General features: G+C 49.3%; 1 protein-coding gene across 1 annotated transcript; it reads left to right on the top strand.

The window, feature by feature from the left end:
* Positions 1–1,735: 1,735 nt before the first annotated feature.
* Positions 1,736–5,090, top strand: LOC147529076 (lymphocyte antigen 6E-like). The gene is made up of 3 exons (XM_086609341.1): positions 1,736–1,787; positions 3,651–3,770; positions 4,933–5,090. The coding sequence occupies exons 1-3, from the start codon at positions 1,736–1,738 to the stop codon at positions 5,088–5,090; spliced, it is 330 nt and encodes a 109-aa protein (XP_086465467.1).
* Positions 5,091–20,013: the final 14,923 nt, after the last annotated feature.

Genomic DNA, 20,013 nt, shown 5'->3' with positions numbered 1-20,013 from the left:
CTTTAAGGTCCCTTCCAACCCTAAGCATTCTATGATTCTATGATTCTATGATTGGACCCATCAAATGCTCTAAATGTCTCTGATGAGCATGACCCCTACTTCAGGGACACTCGCTCGTCTGACTGACCTTCTACCCAAAAACTAATGTTGGCCCCCAATCATTTTAGGCTTCCTCTTGTCACAGAATCATAGAATCATAGAATGGTTTGTGTTGAAAGGGACCTCAAAGATCATCTAGTTGCAACACCCCCTGCCATGGACAGGGATATCTTCCCCTAGATCAGGTTGCCCAAAGCCTCATCCAACCTGGCCTTGAACACTTCCAGGGATGGGGCAGCCACAACTTCTCTGGGCAACCTGTTCCAGTGCCTCACCACCCTCAGAGAGAAGAATTTCTTCCTGAGATCTCATCGAAATCTGCCCTCTTTCAGTTTAAAGCCATTTCCCCTTGTCCTATCACTACATGCCCTTGTAAAAAGTCCCTCTCCAGCTTCCTTGTAGGCCCCCTTTACGTCTATCTAAAGGGTCCCCTTTCTCCATCTAATCTCTTTCTTCCACATGTTTTCTGAGCCTCTGCCTCTTCTCCTTCTGCATCTCCATTTTTGAAACCCCAGGCTGTGTAGCTACAGCTGGTTCTCTGCTCTCTTTCTTGCAGACTGGGTCTTGCAGGGTGGAGAAGGAAAGGGCGATCAGACAGCTGATTGCCCAACAGGCTTTATTCGAAGGGCTTGCTCCTGCTTCCTCCTCTCTGCTCTTTGGTGGCTTGGTGAGTGGTGACTTATGGAGATGTCTGCTGATATCCAGCACCAAAGTTCCTGGTAACTCTTTCCTTGGAAGCAGAAGTGGGACAGATAGTTAAATGGAGGCCCCAGAAGGGCTGAAATTATCAGCTTTGGCTCCACCCAAATCGTAAGGATGCAGAAAAGTCGTAAAGGCTGAGAATGTTGTATCTGACTGATATCTAGCAGGACTTTGAATTGGATGTTCCCTGTAGAAGCGGGGCAAAGACTTTTTTACCCTTTGCTTGGATGTAGGATAGGACAGCTGTTTCAAAGCTGGAAACCAACCTCCAGCATTCTGGCCTCTGCATTTGAATCCCAGAGCCATTACTCTCTTGTGGCAGCTGCTCTCAAAACCAGGATGCAGAACACGTGGGAATTTGTAGGTGACCAGCAGCTTTTATAGGCAGACAGGGAATTATAAGACATTTCCTGTTTATATAGCTGGTCACGAATATAGAGTTAGATCTACCTTGACTGTAGATATTGGGAGTTTTCCAGGTCTAACCCTGGAAATGCACTAGGCAAATATCCACCCAGATGAAGCCGTTAATTTATGCCACTTATTACCGTTTTGCTTTAAGCAGCTGCCTTCACCGAACTATCTGGCCACGGATGTGATGATCAGATTGGAACTAAACAGTCCAAAAACCCCACTCAGACATCAGCAGCACTGCTAGCCTGACCATAGATAAATTAAAGTATTAAAAGCAATAAATGGAATGAATTGCCTTAGTGCTTTCACTCCTCTCTGGACCCATCAGACCAGCCTGAAGGCAACGCTGAGGTGAGAAAACAACCCACATGCATTCCTAGCCTCTCAAATAATGCATGATCCCTGCCCACTCTTTCAAAATTGTTGTCTTCATCATCACTCGGTCCAAACGCAGGGAAGATATATATCCTGTCCCCAGGCGAGGGTGCTTTTCCTGGGCTGCAGAGACGACTGACAGAAGATGAAGGCCTCCCTTCTTGCCGTGCTGGCTTTGATCCTATGCGCAGACCAAGGTGAGGTATCACGGTTCGCTACTAGAGAAAGAATAATCGCGTGTTTTAAAGTCAGGGAGGCCTCTAGCCAGAGAAAGAAATCTTCACTTCTTCACTCTGAGGGTGGTGAGGCACTGGAACAGGTTGCCCAGGGAAGCTGTGGATGCCCCATCCCTGGAAGTGTTCAAGGCCAGGTTGGATGGGGCTTTTAGCAACCTGGTGTAGTGGAGGGTGTCCCTGCCCATGGCAGGGGAGTTGGAACGAGGTGATCTTTAAGGTCCCTTCCAACCCAAACCAATTTGTGATTCTGTGATTCTATGAAATGATGGGAGAGGGTGCCTTAGCTCTTGCAGTGGTGCATCTTGAAGGACACAGTGTGTTTCTTATCTGTAGTCTCAGCCTGGATGTGCGAAAGGTTTATTTTCCGTGGGGAAATTTCCCTATAGACTCATGCACTAGTGGATTTTTATGAAAGCAAGGCAGAAAAAAGGAAGTAGTTGCCACTGTTCTGCCTTTGTTAAGAGACTTTGCAGTGAGTTTGTCTGTTGAGGTGATGCAAGACCGTGGTTATTTCTAAATCTTGATGAAGAAGTGCCTCAGCCTATGATAGCACAATACATCAGTAACTCTGTGCACCCAGTTCGTACTCCAGTCAGTGACACCATTTCTAGCAGCAACAGTAGGACACGCCAGACCTAAAACATCTGTCCTTGTGCAGCTGGATGCCCCTGATTTCTGCTTGTCTCAGAGACCTGACAATCTTGCTGTTTTCAGAGATTTTGGGACAAAGTTGGGGAATTAAGGAAAAGTTGGATTGTGGACTAAAGGTGTTAAGCAGCCTTACGCTAGGATATTGGGTGGAGGTGTATTTTTGAGCATCACTTGCATTATAGATTATGTATTTTATTCACAGGGAGATCACAAATGAAATCAGAGCCCTCTTAAAGCATGTGATCTTATAGCATCTATAGATAAGACAGGCAACCAGGAAGAATAAATATTATCCTAATTTTGTAAAGAGGAACAGGGTTTGTCAGCAACTTGGCGACTTGCCACGTTATCTGGTGCAGAAAAATAATTTCTTAGAATAGTTATTTCTGTCTCATTGTATTCTTAAATATCTTTCTGCTATTTAGCTTTGTTCATTTACCAGAATAACGATTCTGACAAATTTCCAAGTGTTAACAAGGCCCGGGGGACAGAGAGATTGCCTTCGGTGCCAAAATGAAGACTGCCCTAATCCTCATTAGATAGCCTAGGCAGTAGAAATGGAGCGTTAGACTGCACGTGTCTTAGGGCTGAATTCACACAGCAAAGAGTTAAAAGCTCTTCTCTTCACCTCTTTTTTTAAACCAGGTAATGAATATATGTTTGAGGGCATTGAAGTCCCACCCAAAGACGTGGGAGACTCACTTCCTCAGGCTAGGGAGGTCCCGATCTTCAACTGCTAATGCTTGCTGCTCAATTAGGCTATAGTCTATGTTTTAGTGTCTCCACCAGCTATAGAAAGGGTGACCCCAAGCCTTGAGACATCCCTGTAGGCTCCTACAGAGGATCCTGCCCTTCCTAGCTCCCTGCATCACATCAAACCCAATGCCCTTGGCCCATCATGCTATTATTTTGAGCACAGGGCAGGAAGGGCAGACTTGCACCGCCGGGGTGTGTGTGTGCACAGATGTGTGTGCCTGAGTGCATGTGTTGGGTGTAAACGTGCAAGTATGCAGACAGCAGGGTGGGTTGATGCTGGGTCTTGCAGCTCCATCACTTTCAGCAGGCCTGCACCTCGTGCATTTCAGAGTTGATGGAAAGAAGGTGGTAATTTTTGCTACGAGGACTGGTGGCACTTTGTTCTCCATCTTTCATATCCTGTGTCTCCTCCTGCAGCATATGCCCTGTATTGCTACACCTGCGACTGGGAACAAAGCAACTGGAGCTGTCTGAAGACTGAGAAGTGCTCGGACAAGGATGAGTACTGTGTGACCAACGTTGCCTCTGTTGGAATTGGTATGTGCTGGCTCAGGAACGGGATGTGGGGTTTTGACTGGGTTTGTTATGGTTACCCTTTGTTGATGGATGGGATGAGTAGTCATGGAAAAGCACACGTGGGAGGTGGAGCCCTTGCTAACCCAACCTGGCGGTGCTGACGTTTGCATGCTTTGAAATCCTCCTCCCCATCACACATTGAGATTGTCCTCTTTAGTCTTTGTTTAATGTCTGCATGGAAAGGCAGGGGACACTGAGAAAAGAGGAAGGACAAAGTGAGGATCCTTCAGAGGAAAAATAAATAAATTTGAACCTTGATTAAACAAGGAGATGAAAAGCAGCAGGTAGTCAGGGTGGATGAGAAGGTCTAGAGAGATGTGGAGGGGAATGAAATTATTTCCTTCAAGCAGAGAAACCTGGAAATGTGCTTTCAATCCAGGCATGGACCTCTTGGAGCAGGTCCAGAGGAGGCCCATGAAGACGACCCAAGGGCTGGAGCACCTCTCCTATGAAGACAGGCTGAGAGAGTTGGGGCTGTTCAGTCTGGAGAAGAGATGGCTCTGGGGACACCTTCTAGCAGCTTTCTAGTACCTAAAGGGGCCTACAAGAAAGCTGGAGAGGGACTTTTTACAAGGGCATGTAGTGATAGGACAAGAGGCCAATAACTATGAACTGAAAGAGGGTAAGTTTCCATTAGATCTAAGGAAAAATTCTTCCCTCTGAGTGTGGTGAGGCACTGGAAGAGATTGTGCAGAGAAGTTGTGGATGTCCCATCCCTGGAAGTATTCAAGGCCAGATCGGATCAGATTTTGAGCAACCTGGTGTAGTGGAAGGTGTCCCTGCCCATGCAGGGGAATTGGAACTAGATGATCTTTAAGGTTCCTTCCAACCCAAACCATTCTATGGTTCTATGATTTTATGCCATTGTACATCTAAAAAAGCCTTGGCATGAGGGTCCATGCTGGGAGGTGTTAGATGCCCAGCAGGGATATTGAACGCCCTGCGTAGCTCATCGTCAGCAATTATTGGGATGTGGTGGGATTGGGGTGAGTCTCATTGGCTGTGCTGGTCCTTGGGGCTGTGGGGGACAGTGAGACTCATTAGCTTATCTTCCTCCTGTACAAGATGGAGGAGCACTCAACGAACTTTCATTGCTAATGCTGCTTTCTCTTCTTTGGCCAAGGCTTTTTGTCTTTGTGGAAGAGGATCACCAAGAAGTGCTCCCAGACCTGCCCACACCACAACTTCAGCCTGGGTCTGGCTTCCTACACCTCATATTGCTGTCAAACCTTCTTGTGCAACCTGAGCGCGTGCCCAGGACCCAGGCTCGCTCGGGATTGAGATGGCAGGAGGGTCCTGTGCCCGTGTCCTTCACCTGCTCAGCGGTGGTGGGAGAAAGAGGCTCCTGAAGGCCTGAAGAGCATGGTCAGATTCGCCCAGGAGGGTATGGACACCGAGAATGCTGCAGAGTAGATAAAGTATTATGGTCACCACCTCCTGCCCTGTGTTGCCTCTCAACCTGTAGCTTCTCACTTGCTTCTCATGCCTGAGCTCTGTTGCCCCAGCAGCTTGATGGAGAAGGGGCCGTGCTGTGTCCCCTGCAGCTTGAGGGAGGGAGATGCTGCTTCTGCATGTCCTGCACGTCTCTAGAGGGGTTTCTCCTGCAATCTTACCTTATCGCGGGTGCAGCTGGGACCCACGCACTGACAGCTTCCAGACTTGGGGAGGGGGGGGTGGGCAAAAATTAACCCCTCTGCACCAACTCAGAAGGGAAACTGTGAAAACTCACAGGGTTGCTGCTGGGGAAGGGAAAAAGGTCAGTCTTGTGTACAAAAGCCTGAGCCTGCGATGGGTGCTAACCTCGGCTCTCCTCCCTTGCACCCCTCACCCTGCTCTGCCCAGCCTCTCTCTCCCAGCCTCCAGCTAGGGACAGTGACATTCCCCTGTGCCACATTAACAGGCAGCCACATACCTCGTCCTATTGGCTCTGCCTGCAGTGCCACATTTTTCTCCAAACGGTGCTTATCCGCACAGTCCGCACATCTGTGCACACCTGCTTATCTGCAGTCTTTGTCCCCACCTCCATTTCCAGCAGCTGTTCTGGGTCATCCCTTGGTGGGGCCTTGCTTGCTTGTGTTTGTTGTTCGAGCCAAGTGACCTCACCCAGGGCTAACACTGCCCAGGACCTACCACTTGGCATCGTGTCTTCCAGCAAGCCGTTCATTTACCCGTCCCTCCGATATCCCCCGAAGCAACCGCAGGGTAATGAAAAGTATTTGCAGCATTTGGGTCGAGCTGATGAGCAACAGTAAAGGGGTTTACAAGAGAAGAATACAGATTTCAGAGAGGCCAAATATTTCCTGTAGATGTTTCCAGAGGCTGCAGAGAAACGAGGGTAAAAGGAAGCTGAAAAAAATGAACAATGATGAAAGCTCAGAGGTGCTGCTGAATGCCTCTCCCTCCTTTCAAGCAGCACTTTTTTGGAGGTGTTTTGCTCTGGCAAAAGCATGGAAATGCTTCAACTCAGGTCGACCTGGGCTCCCAAATCTGCAAAACATCGCTCAGCCAAGGGATGACACTCTGCGCTGTGTTTCGAAGCCAGCCCCGGTAAACAAGGGGGACAAAAGGGGCTTTGAGTCGTGCCCAGCACGGGCACGTCTGCCTTGGGCTGGTGCCCGTGGCTGCTCTAGATGAATGCTTTCTTCTGAAGTGCTGCATAACAGGAGTCTTCAGAGACGTGCCCTCTCTTTTATTAATCAACTTCTACTTTCCTTTGCCCCCTCCTTCTCACAGTTACGCCGTGCTGCGAGGGCAGATCTCCGTGCTGCAGGAGCCACGCTGGGTGATGCACCTCCTTTCACCTCTTCGTTAGACCACGATCTCTTTCATACCCTGTTTAGTAATTTGCATTTTTCACCCTGAAGCAAACCGAGGCCCCTCCCATCCCTCAGCTCGAATGCTCAAAAGCTCTAATTTGCTTCTCACACAATATTTTCTCATAAAAAAAAAAAAAGAGACTTGTGTGTTTTTTCTCCTGTGTGCCAGAATTATTCAGCTCTCTGAAAGCACTGAGGAGTCCCAGTTGGACAGACTCTAATAATTAATATTTCATTGCATTGGATTTACACGTCCTGCAGTAGCGGAGACAGTCCCCCACAGCCTGCAGGAAAACACAGTCGGGTATTTTTTTTGCCACTTTAAAGCAAAACTGGCTGTTTTTTGCTTGGTTTGGTCTGCCTTTGCTGCAGAAAATCTTTCTTGTGTCCCATGGCTAATAAAAGGGGAAATAAATCATCCTGGGCATAGTTGAACAGCAAAGGGTTCTCTGCCTTGCCCAAAGGGCACTACAGCTCAAGAATGCTGAGATCTTCCCTCCTCCCATGGTATAAAGCTACCCTGGTGCCAATTACTCCTCTCCAATACACTTGAGATGCACGAGGAGGAAGAAGATGTGGCTATGATACCTAACCACTAATTTTGACCAGGAATTAGAGCCAATGGGGACCACAGAGAGATGGCCGTCATTAGCATGTGGATGAAACTGTCCAGAAAATTACCCTGAGCCTATGCCCCTTGCTGTGTCGTGCAAAACAGCATTCACCCCTTGGTTTTGAAAGATGCTTGGAGGACTCCAAAGAGAAAGGAGTTGTGCACTGAGTGGAAAGGAACTAGTTGTTACCATCACTACAGACTGCACTGAGCTTCTCTGACCCCATTCAAAGATGTGATGGTGATGGGACAGGTGGGAGAGAGGTGAAGGAGACCTTCAGAGGGCTGGAACTCCTCTCCTGTGAGACAGGATGAGAGAGTTGGGATTGTTCAGCCTGGAGAAAAGACAGGGAAGAGGAGAGGAGAGGAGAGGAGAGGAGAGGAGAGGAGAGGAGAGGAGAGGAGAGGAGAGGAGAGGAGAGGAGAGGAGAGGAGAGGAGAGGAGAGGAGAGGAGAGGAGAGGAGAGAGAAGAGAAGAGAAGAGAAGAGAAGAGAAGAGAAGAGAAGAGAAGAGAAGAGAAGAGAAGAGAAGAGAAGAGAAGAGAAGAGAAGAGAAGAGAAGAGAAGAGAAGAGAAGAGAAGAGAAGAGAAGAGAAGAGAAGAGAAGAGAAGAGAAGGCTCCAGGAACACCTTCTAGCAGCCTTCCAGTACTTAAAGGGGCTACAAGAAATCTGGAGAGGGACATTTTACAAAGGCGTGTAGTGACAGGACAAGGGTCAATGACTATAAACTGAAAGAGGGCAGATTTCTGTTAGATCTAAGGAAAAATTCTACCCCCTTAAGGTGGTGAGGCACTGGCACAGGTTGTGCAGAGAAGTTGTGGCTGCCCCATCCCTGGAAGTGTTCAAGGCCGGTTTGGATGGGGCTTTGAGCAACTTGGTCTAGTGGAAGGTATCCCTGCCCATGGCAGGGGGCTTGGAACGAGACGATCTTTAAGGCCTCTTCCAACTCAAACCATTCCATGATTCTGTAATTCTGTTCTTCCCAGCACAAGGCAGGGCTCAGGTGCAACGTCCAAGTGATTTGGGGCACTACACAGTGCAAATGAGACAACTCAACTGGAGATGGTCCAGGGTGTGGGAGAAAGATGCTACAGTGACTTGGCATGGTGCTACTGCAGGCATCTGGGGAGGGGATACCCAAGCAGCCAACATGGGGAAAGAGGGCAGAGAGGCCTATTCTTCTACGGGGCTAACAGCTCCCAGTGGAAGGCATGGAGAAAGGTCCATGGAAAAAGAAGCGCCCAAGCACAGCACATAGAAGAGACAGCACAAAGCAAACACAGAGTCCTTTCAGTGGCTGGAGCTGGCAGACACATGCAGCATTGAGATGAAGCAACGAACCATTGCAAATTGCATAATAAATGCCTGGGTGCAGATAATAACTAGCAGTTTAAATACTTAAGGGACTCGTCGGATGGACGTCAAGGGAAGTTGTGATGTGACTGCGTCGGGTCCAGGCTGTACAACAGTTGGACTCACTGTGTGTGGTTTGCTTCCCCTTTGCTATCAGAGCTACCAGCTTACAGCCTTGAACAGCCAAACCCATGTGACAAATTTAGCCCTACACCAAACTGTGTGTTGGGGCAAGGCTGGAGGGGTGCTGGGAGGGAGGCTGGAAGTGGGATGGAGCTGTCAAGCCTTTCAAAAAGGGGAGCAGGAGTGCCCCAGACGCTGGTCCCTGGAGAAGGGGATGAAGATGAGGGCAGTCAAACCTTCTTGTGGCCAGCAGCCACCCCATCTGTCTCACTGCCACCCATGCCACCGAGTATCACGTCAGGCAGGAAGACACCAAACCACCTTTCTGAAGCACAGCAGCCCCTGATGTGTTGCCCAACTCTTTGCAGAGCTCAGGGAGACGGGTGAGGTCCTCGTTTGGTTTATGGGGTGGCCAGCATCATTGGGATGCTGGTGAGACCTGCTGGATCATGCAACTTGGGGAGGAGGGAGAGGAAAGAAGTGACCTGGCTGTCCCCAGCAGGTACCAGGGTGTGCTGCAGGATGGACAAACACTTCTTCTGACTCGTGACACTTCCCTGCTGGGGGCTTGGGTGGAAATTCAGCTCTGGGGGAAATTCCAGCTCTTTGAGGAAACCGGGAGTTTTTCAAATCAAAGCCAAAAGCTGAACTGACAGCATTTCCCAAGCAATGTTCGGAGTCAAGGCATGGGTTTTTTTTGTGATACAGATCAAAAGAGTTTTGTTTTTTTAAAATTTTTATTCTCCTTTTCTTTCTTGACTTCTGACTTCATGAAGCATACTCAGTTTCAAACATTCTGAACTGAAACTGCCTTCAGGGACTCATGCTGTGGCCTTCATTGATGTGTCTCAACGCTGGAGGCCTCAGTCTGTGCCTGCCCCCCAAGTTGCAGAGAGCTGGGCACTTCTGGGGTGACTCCCCTCTCCTAGGACAGGCATTGGAGATGGCGCTTGAAGGGCTCAGTGGAGATTCCCAACTCTTTCCAGAGGCCCAGGGCAAGCGAATCAGAGAGACCTACCATTTACATGCCTAAATTAGTTGTTTTGAATCCCAGCCTCAGTGAGAAAATGAGGGGAAAAAAAAAAAAGGTGGCAAAACTATCAAAAAACCCTGCCTGCGAGAGAAAACTTGATGGAAGCAGGCACATTTCTGTAGAACTTCCATGTCTGGTGCACTAATGAATATTCTGAATTATGAGCAGGGGCAGACGATGACAACACACACACACAAAAAAAACCACTTTCCTGGGAAATCCTGGATGGTTTCCAGCGCAGAGAACCAGACTAAAGCCCACGAGAGGGAGCTGGTGCCTCTGCGTGGCGCCAGACTGGCCATAAATGCTGTCTGCCCGCAGAAAGCCCATGCTCCTGGAGTAATTTCCAAGGGGAAAACCATCAACCGTGGGAGGGATGAGATGGCTCGGCTGGAAGCAGCCCAGGGGAAGGCTGACTGCGGGACCGCGCTGCCGATGCCAACCTCGCCGAGCTCTGCTTGCCGACAGCTGGGCTCTGGCCAACCTCCAGCGTCTGCTCGTTCCCACGCCGGGGACGTGCCTTGGTTTGGCTGTGCAGGATAATTCTGGTGCATCTCATATCAGCTCCTGGGGCGCCTGTCCTAGAAGAGAGGGTGTTGGCATCCGAACCCCAAAGCTGGGACCCAACCTGGGACCAAACCCTGCAAAGTTTCAATCCAGAGCCTGTTGCCATGAGCTGCTTGGGAGTGTGACCTTCTGTCCCTCCCTCATCCACAGCTGGGGTGCTCTGGGGAGTCCCCAGAATTGCTGGGCTGATGTTGGGCTGGGCCTGGGAAACATGCAGGGATCCTTATTTTCTCGGCATCTGTGAAGTCCTGGGGACAAAAGAGGGGATCCAATTGGATGGGGCTGCAACTTTCTGTCCCGTTATGAGTGACTCTATCCTCTCTTTCTGATTTTCCTACACATTCCCTCTTTGCAATGACTCCTTGAACATCTTCCAGCCCCTTTAATGCTAAACTCAAATAATTCCCTCCATTCCTCCCATAAATGGTCACAGCCAAATAGCCAGATTGGCACCTGCATCCCACCACGCAAGCAAATAATGGAAATTCCACCTTCTTACTCCTCACTCATTGGTTTTAACTCTGTCTTCAACCCACTGCCTGACACCTTCAGCAATTGTCTGGAAGTAGAGAAGGGAAGAAGTCCACGAAGGTCCTTGGGGAGAGGGTGGTCTAGGTGAGACTTCAAACCAAGCTACTAGCACATCCCCATGTCTGACCTCAGGAGGGGCATTCAGGTGTCTCTGATTCTTGTACTTAAGATGGAGAAAACAACGCGGCGTTCCTCACTCTGACCTGGAGGGCTCTTTCCAACTCAAAGCTCCATATCTTGGTGATGCTTTACCCAGGTGGTCCAGGGATGTCCTTACACCAGGACCAGGAAGGGTCAGCCTGCCCATCCACTGCAGATGTCTGTGCACTCAGAGCTTGCCTCTCCCAGGCCCCTGCTATAACCGGTGTGAACATTCATCCTCTCCGCAATGTGATGCAGAAACCTGTTGTGACAAAGCTGGGGCTGCTCCCACGTTGCTCACTCCTCCAGAAATGCTGTTCTTTGACTCACTGTGGTGCCGAGGAGCTTTTGTTAGGAGCTCTGCTAGAAGCAGGCCACGCAAACAGTGCAGAAAGACATCCCTCCCCTGCTTCCCCATCACACAGGAGCTTTTACAACGGATGGATGTAGGCACGGAGGTGAGGGCAAGGATAGGTGCCTGCACGTTGCAGGGTGCATCAGTTGTTTGGCCACTGCCTGATTTGTTGCCAGCAAAGTGACAGGACTCATGATGGGCTGAGGTGTGCAGTAGGTCTGATGGGGTCCAGGACCCCTTGTTCATCTCTGAGGCTCCTGACAGTGCAAACTGAGGAGCTCCAGGGCCAGGACTTGATCCGTGGAATGAGCCTGATGTCAGGATGAGATGCAGAGCCCCGTGTCCTCAGAAAGCCTTGAAAGGCAACAGGAGGGCTACACGCTGACGTTGACCTGCCTCTCCCTTCAGCAGGCAGGCTGCTCTCTTCCCCAACACTGGCATGGGTGGGAAGCAGGGCTGAGCACAGCACAGCCCACACTACACCAGACAGGGGAGCAAGGAGGAGGCTTGGGGATGTGCCCTGTCCTGCAAAAGCTGGGAGACTGGTTTGTCTGCTTATCACCCAGCTCCCAGCTGAATATCAGCAGTGGTGAGAAGGAAGGCTGGTGCTTTACTCCCTCCCCACAGCAGAAAAACCTTCCAAGACTGCTCTGTGTCTCTTTTCCCTATGCTTAGAGCAGTATAAAGCTTTCCCCAGGCATGTGGACCTTGCTGCTGGGTTGGATGTATCTATAGACAGATGCCCTCCCCAAGGTTTGCTGCCTGCTGTGGGGCTGAAGGAGTCAGAGGAAGCAGAGCGTGATGAATTTCTAGGTCTGACCATATTTCATTTCCCAAAATACCCATGGTTGTCAAGGCTTGGTGGCAGAAACCCAGTGCTTCCGCTAGATGCTGTCCTGCTTCCAAGGAAACCAGCAGGAGTGGTGCTCATCATCTCCCAGGCAGCACTGAAATGGTCCTGCCTGCATGGCCCCTTCCTCTTATTTGGAGCAAGATGGATCTGGGTGGGAGGCTGTCACAGCAGCATCCCCGTCCATAATCTCACCTCCCACTCCAGACTCTCAAAGCTAATTGCTACACCGCAAGCATTGCCAGGTGTGTGAAGAAACAGGTGAAACCAAGTTCCTGAGGTTAAATGCTAGAGGGGAAGACTCCATTCAGACAGGTAAACAGCACAGGGAAGGCTCCATCCTCCAACCATGGCATGCTTATAGCACCCTTTTCATTCCAAAACAGGGTGGTCACATCCAAATGGCCTATTGGGCCTGAGCTGTCTCCTGGGCATGGTCTGGGAGGTGTTTCTTGGCATGGGTGGGTGTTGATAGTGGGCAAATGTGTGAGCCTGTGCCCTGTCCTTCACTTATTTACTCTTTCTTTGTAATCAGAGCACTTCGTGGGTCTGGCCAGGCCCCAGTTGGCATGAGGAACCCAAAGGAAGCAATGCCTGACTCCAGCACGTGCAGGGATTGTTTGCTCAGGATGGTGTGTTCCTGGCCACCCTTTCCCAGGGAAATGAGATGGGATCAAAGTGGGTGGTCAGGACCAATCCCACCATCAGGATCAGGTGGCAGTGAGAGCACTGGAGATGTCATGGCCGTATTTTGGCTGTGGAAGTGACACCAGAGGCATTGTTTGGTGCCATGGACATGTCAGAGGAGAAGAAAAGAGATACCCTGTTATTCCTGCTATGAAAGCCATGCCCAGAGGACAGTGGGTGAGCTTTTGACTGCAAAACAGGTCTCCTGGTGCTAAGCCCACCCCAGATTTGTTTCTGTTGGCCCTTCCTTCATCCAATATCCCTTTTGGATTGAATGAAAGTGGGTTTTTCTCCATGAGGGGAAGCAAGAGAGAGCGGCTGTCAGCGAAACCAGGCCCTGATGCCAAGCACTGAGGTTACAGCCCAGAAAGGGAAGGACACGTCCCTGGCCTTTGCTTTCAGAGGAAGAAAAGCTTCATGGGTGTCTTTTCCCATTGGAGATCCTGCTTCCTTCCACCTGCCCTGCTCTTGCAGCAGTGGTTGGGTTGCAAAGCAAAGCTGGCAGGAGCAGCAACTGCAGCTGCTGCAGGCTGGGGAGCAAAAGCCACCGCTGTCCCACACCTGTGACTTTGGGCATGCCTCTCCGTCCTCAGACTTGATTTTGAGGCTCTGGGAGCCTTTGCTGATACATTGTCAAGCCCCTTCAAGGCATGGTGGTCTTTTTCCTGACATTTTAACAAGTTGGGAGTGGGTAAAAGCCTGGTACACAGTGTGTGCAATCAAGATGGAGCGAGTTGTTCCTACCGTGCCCTTTCCTTGGCAAGCAGGAGGGCGTCTACAAAGCCAGGGTGGCTTTTCCACCCTGGTGTTGCTCCCTGGATCAGTGTGGGTGGCTTTTGGTTCCCATGCCCCTCCCAGGCTGTCATCCATGAGGTTTACAAGCCCATGTTTGCTCTGAGTGGTTGGTGAGCTGGGTTCGGAGAGGCTGCTTTGCCGGTGGATGGGATCTATCACAGCACAGGAGGTGCTCTCACCATACCCCACGAGCAGTGGGGATGGGGTGAGAGGAGCCAAAGCCCAGCTGCAGTGTGCAGGGATGCTCTTGAGGTGGACCAATGCCTTTCTCTCTTTCTGCCCGACCACCAGTGCAAACACACCCCAGAAAAACCTGCCCTGCTTTTCCAAAATAATAATATTTAAAAAAAAACCAAACCAAAACAGAACAGAGTCTTGAATTTTTGGCTAACTCTCCTGGGAAAATACCATTCTGCTCTCCCAGTGAGGAATACGATTGTGTTCCCAGATACCATCCTGTTTGTTTCTCTGCCATGCTGAACACACCCCTTGGGCTGGGATCGTTTCGGCCAGGATATTTCCTTGATCTGCAGCTCCTCCACCTGCCGTGGGCTCTCCTCCTCCAGGGACAGCCCTGCTCTCCTTGCCCTCCTCGGCCACAGTTGCGAAGGTTTCAGCACAGCTATTACTTGAGGTGTGACAAGTTTCTAGACGTAATGAGGGATGGACCAAGCTCTCATTCTCACCGTGCAACTGAGGTTTTGATGCCATACCTGGCTGGGTCATCACGAGTGGGTCGGGAGAGAAACTGGAGCTTCCTGATCTTCCCACGCATGTGCTGAGTTTTTCCACTCATTATGAGTTTTTCCACTCTCAGTTGGGGTCCACTTGGAAAAAATCAGACCTAGAGCCCCTAAAACAAATTAAAGAGAGGTCATCTATGGAGTTCATCACAGCTTTCCCATGGACAGAGAGAAAAACGTGCTTTTCGTATTTCACTCTCAGCTTTCACCTAACCTTGGAAATTTCAGCTATTGGATTTCAGCACAGAGGATCACTTCCAGGCTTGAAATACCCATCACGCAAAAGATGAGTCAAGAACCTAAAGCAAATTAAAAAAAAAAAAGAAAAGAGCAATTTTGAAAACCGTGACTGTTTCCTTGCCTTCCGGGGCAAGGTGTGTGTGTGTCTACCCTTTATAATGGGTAGACATGGAAAATTTGATTTCTTACAGAAATAAGATGGAAAACTAGACTCAGGCTTTCTTCATGTCCCTGCAGATGGCTGTGGAGGCTCTCATAAGGCCAGCTGCTACCACAGCTGTGTCCTAGATGAGTTTCTCTCACATATCACTGGCCTGGCAGGTTCATATGACTGCTCTGTACATCACCAGGTAACTCCAGGATCTTAAAGTACAATTTAAATAAACCCACAAACCAAACACAAAAAACCCACAGTGACCACAAAGACACTTATGAAGACAAACAAGAGAGCTGTCACCTACTTTTCTTCCCGTAGATGTTGGCCAAAATCTTCTGCAGCAAAACTTTTGATCAGCCTTTCATAAGTGTTTGTCCTGGCACGGTTCAGATGCTTATTGCAGCCCAAGATTTCCAAACAAATATCAGAGCATCACTTGTCAGGAGCAACGTGAACATGTGGCACAGGGGATGGTCCCATTTTAGTGCCTGCATGTTGGCGGCTCATGACATGAAAGAGGATCAGGAGGGCTGGACCTCGGACAAGGGGAAATCCCCACTTTCACTGAAAAAGCAATGGCAGTTTCGGGAATTATCAACTTGAGCTGTGTTACACGTGCAAACTTAAATAAACCTGTGAGGATCATTTCTCCCCAAACACAGTTGTGGCCAGTGGCATCCTTCTTGGTGAGGACTGGCATTAACTCTTCTGGGGGTATCATGGACATGAGCTGCTGGAGCGAGTCCAGAGGAGGGCCACAAAGATGATCCAAGGGCTGGAGCACCTCTGCTATGAAGACAGGCTGAGAGAGTTGGGGTTGTTCAACCTGGAGAAGAGAAGGCTCCAGGGTGATCTTATTGCAGCCTTCCAGTACCTAAAGGGGCTACAAGAAAGCTGGGGAGGGACTTTTTACAAGGGCTTGTAGTGACAGGACATGGGGCAACGGATTTAAACTGAAAGAGGGGAGATTTAGATGAGATCTAGAGAAGAAATTATAGAATCATAGAATCATAGAATGGTTTGGGTTGGAAGGGACCTCAAAGATCATCTAGTTCCAACCCCCCTGCCATGGGCAGAGAAATCCTCCACTACACCAGGTTGCCCAAAGCCTCATCCAACCTGGCCTTGAACACTTCCAGGGATGGGGCATCCACAACTTCTCTGGGCAACCTGTTCCCTCTCAGTTCTTCCCTGTCAGGGTGGTGAGGCACTGAAACAGATTGCCCAGAGAAGCTGTGGGGTTTTCTCTCTCACCTCTACTTCCTTCTCCCAACCGTCTTCACTGGCCTTTTCCTTCAAATCCTCAAGTATCCAATATCCCCTCTCTCAGCTGCAGAGATGCCTTGGCCCTGGATAATAATTAATAGAATAATAAACCTTGGCCCTTGATCCAAGAAGGATGATTCATGTCCATGACTCTAACCTTTTTCCTCTACAAACAGGGTGGTTACAGCCAAATTGCTTGCAAGCAGCAGCCCCATGTCAGGGCATTGTTTGAGACAATGCTAGTTGGGGTGTGCCCAAGCCATGTTGATGGTCCAATGGCATGGATAGCATTGAGGCTGGGCTTGCGCCTTGTTTGGTAAGCTAGTCTGGATTTGGCCTTTCAGGCAGGGCATTGGTGGGGGTATGAATCATGGTGTTTGACTCCATGAATGATGGTGCTGTTTGATATCTCCCCATGAGCCTCCAAGCTGAATTATATCTTAGGACCTTGGAGGTTAAGGGAATGTGACAGAATGGCTTCACTTCCCTGTTGGCTGGTAGCTGTGGCCCCAAAGGACTCAGGTTCCTCACCCATTGTGACCAAAAGCAAGGCTCCTGGTGACCATCACAGCTGTCACGTTGAGATGGAAGTCTACCTGGATGACTTTGTATTTCAGCCAGACATGGTAGATTTAGGCTATCCCTGTCCTTCCTAGCTGGAGGTTTGGTAGCATCTGTCATCTGCCATGAGGTTGACCTGAGAAGCTCTGTCCTGTTGTTCAGAGCCTACCAGGTGAGCTACAGACTCAGATGTGCTTTGGGAAAGGGAGGAATAGAGCAGGCTGCCTGCGACAGTCAGGCCTTAGGTGGAAAAGGCAAAATATCATACACAGATCTTCCTTTTTCCCTGGGGTTTCTGGATCCCACGGTCTCCCCACTTCTAGTCCTTTACCTAACCCTGTTGCCCTTGCCCGACCAGATGAAGCAACCCAGCCTTCCCTGATCTGCCGAGGAAAGAGGAGAGGACTTGACCAGATCAGCCTGATGCTGTCTGGGGTCATGCTGGACCTCTTGCCCTGCATGCACCATCTGTGTGACTCAGGGACACTGGGAGCATTACCCATGGCTGCCACCTTCTCACCTTATCCCACAGCCTCTCGTTTCCCTGTTGAGATTGCACGTTACAACCCTGAGCTGAAACGAAGAGTTTCTTCCCAGCACCACGGAGGAGAGCTGCGATTGGACCTAACCTCCGGAAAGAAAAAGGGAGAAAGTGGGGAGAGTTGGCATTAAAACATCCCAGGAACTGGCAGTTTGCTTCACCTCGCTGCTCCATGGTGGGTTGAAAACACTCTTTGTCTGGCCCGGGTTACACAAAAGGGACAAGCCTTGAGCAACCAGCTCCCAAGGTCGAGCACAAACACATGCTGTCGGCTGCCAAGCTCCAAGTGGGTTAAGGTTTCTTCTTTAAAACTCCCAGGCTCTATTAACCGTTTAATACCCTTTGTGACACCATTGAGTTGACACCCACCCAGCCCAATTTCTGCAGCGAGATTCACACTGTTGCTTTCCTCTTTCTTTTTTTTTTTTATGTCCTTGGGAAAGTAGTTTTAACACCTCCACACTGTGTTCCCTGAAGTCTCCTGACACCATCTGCGCTTCCCACCACCCCGATTGTCTTTGTCCTGGCTTTTCTTCCAACTCTTTTCTCCTCTCACTTGAAAAAAAGTGGGCTGCTCTCTGCTTCAAAGGAGACCCATCCCCCATCCCACCTCCATGGTTCTGGTCGGAGCCCAAGAGCCATTGCAGTGGCCCTGCGTGTGACTGCAATATCAACAGCACACAACAATAGCGTGTTTTTAGGACTTGGCCAGACCCCAGTCTGGGTTCCAAAGCTTTTGCAGTCTTCTCCTTCAGGGACGCAGGGATAGGGTCCAGCTGATGTCCCAGACGCCTTCCCCATTCAGGTCTCCACAGTCTGATTCTGATGGCTGATTAAACTGGGACTTGTAGAGCTGTAGGAAACACTCCTCAGACCCTGAAGGATTGTGGTTAATACCTGAACAGCATCTGCACATAACAACATGCACGTTTTTCACAGTGTTAAGTGATGTCACCATAGGAGAAATGGTGAAGCATCGATACTTCCCTCCCACCCCATCTGATTTCTTACCCTCACTTTGCCTGTCTTTAATTATTTCCCCTCAAAGCTTTGTGTGTTTGTTGTGATTTATTTTGTTTTGTACCAATATTTCTCAACTCCCTCCTTCTTTCTTTCCAGTTCTGGGTGAAATATTAATCTTGTTTATTATTATTAACCTTCCCTCTCTCTAATCTGTTTAAATGCTTTCTCACATTTCCACTTCCTACAGCCCATTTCTCACTTGCAGATTTTCTGTTCAGCTGCGCTTTGCTTTAACAGTGTCATTTATTCACTGTTCATTTATTTGTTTTAATGCCAAAGCTTTTCTTCTTTCTTGTTGTGGGCTGTGTTCATGCATTGCTCCCTTCTTCCTGCTGAGGAGCTGCATTTTTCTGCTCGGTTGGCTCCAAGATGAGCTGAATTCAGTGCGATAATTCAGTTTCATTTCTGGATTTTGGACGTGGATGGAAGGAAAGGAAGTTTTGTTTCCCGTTTCTCCAGCTGGCTGAGAGAATCCAGGCTGTTATATGTAAAACAAACACGTGGACTAATACCTACTATTTCCCCCCACTCTCTAGCAGATCATGTTTCCTGCCTGAGGACATTCATGCATGTATTTATACAAAGTCTTGTTCGGAGAGCACGGCTTTTTCACAGATTATTTCTGAAGTAGAGCTGCTACATTAGCTGTCACGTGGGTCTCTCCCATCCTTGCTAAAAGAGGAGACGATTAAAGATTCATGCTCAAGGTCAGGGCAAATTCAGAGAACAGAGTGGAAGACTTTGAAAACTGGATGCTCATCCCATCCACCCTGCTCTGGGCACAGGCAGAGACAGAAATCGCTAGGGGCTGAAGCTGCAGTAGAAAAAGAGGAACTGGGCAAAGGAAGAATGACTGGAAGCAAAAGACCCATCACAAGTATTGGGCATGGGGCCGTCTGCCCAGGATCTTGCAGACAGGCGAGCAGAGGAAGAGCCTGTGAACCAGCTCCTTGGGGAGTAATTTGGGGAAAAGGAAGAGCGACAGGATGTTCTTTATTCCACATCATTTGTGACCTTACAAACCTTGACTCTGAGCTCACCTTGGTCATTCCTTTCTCCAAAGACAAAGAGTTGTGGTCTGCTGAGATATCTTCTTGACCAGAACTTGTTTTATTTCTCAGTCATTTTTGCTCCTGTTTGTAGTTTAACTCCTGCAGCTCTTTCCATGCATTTTCTGCCTCTGCTGCCTTCTGAGTCATTTGGCAAGAGGTGACGAAGTGATTGTGGCACCAGAAGAAGGGAGCCCAGAAGGACTGGAAAGGTCACGAGGGACTGGAAAAACCCGACAGAGTCTGGAGTTGGTGTACAAATAGCAACAAACATTGTCGATTGGAAATCCTGGATGCTTCTGGAGGACAGACAAGCAGAGTAAACCAGGAGCATCGGGCCTCATCCCTGCCTGGCCCATGGGAGCCTCTGGGTGACAAACTCCAGGCACAAATAGTGTTGTTCCAAGAATGATACCAGCTGGATTTCTGCTTAAAGCATTTTTCTTAGTACAACCAAGATAATTCTGAATGACTACAGATACTCCAGCGAAAATCTTCTTTTTTTTTTGCCTCCTCACCCACTTCCCACAGATACGAAGCTCTCATATCATGGCAGAGAGAAAGGATGAAGGATGCCAGGTGAAACCTACTATCTTGCAAGGGATGAGCCACCCCAGACTAGAGCAGTTGCCTCTGCTTTGCTCCAGGTTTCGTGGTTCAGCCCAACAGAGTAAGACGGGACTCCCACGTTTGAGTCAGATAAATTGTTCCCCAAATTAGCAATGCAGACACGGTCAGCAGGAGTAGGCCTTGGAAAA

This window comes from Tauraco erythrolophus, chromosome 3, assembly GCF_009769465.1.
Source record: "Tauraco erythrolophus isolate bTauEry1 chromosome 3, bTauEry1.pri, whole genome shotgun sequence".
Lineage (NCBI taxonomy): Eukaryota > Metazoa > Chordata > Aves > Musophagiformes > Musophagidae > Tauraco > Tauraco erythrolophus.
Note: the sequence above shows the minus strand (reverse complement) of the source record. Positions and strands in the feature narration are given on the sequence as shown.

Coding starts and splice junctions, on each gene's coding strand:
- LOC147529076 (XM_086609341.1), top strand. CDS start 1,736: ATGAAGGCCTCCCTTCTTGCCGTGCTGGCTTTGATCCTATGCGCAGAC. Junction 1,788..3,650: donor GATCCTATGCGCAGACCAAG/GTGAGGTATCAC, acceptor CTCCTCCTGCAG/CATATGCCCTGTATTGCTAC. Junction 3,771..4,932: donor CGTTGCCTCTGTTGGAATTG/GTATGTGCTGGC, acceptor TCTTTGGCCAAG/GCTTTTTGTCTTTGTGGAAG.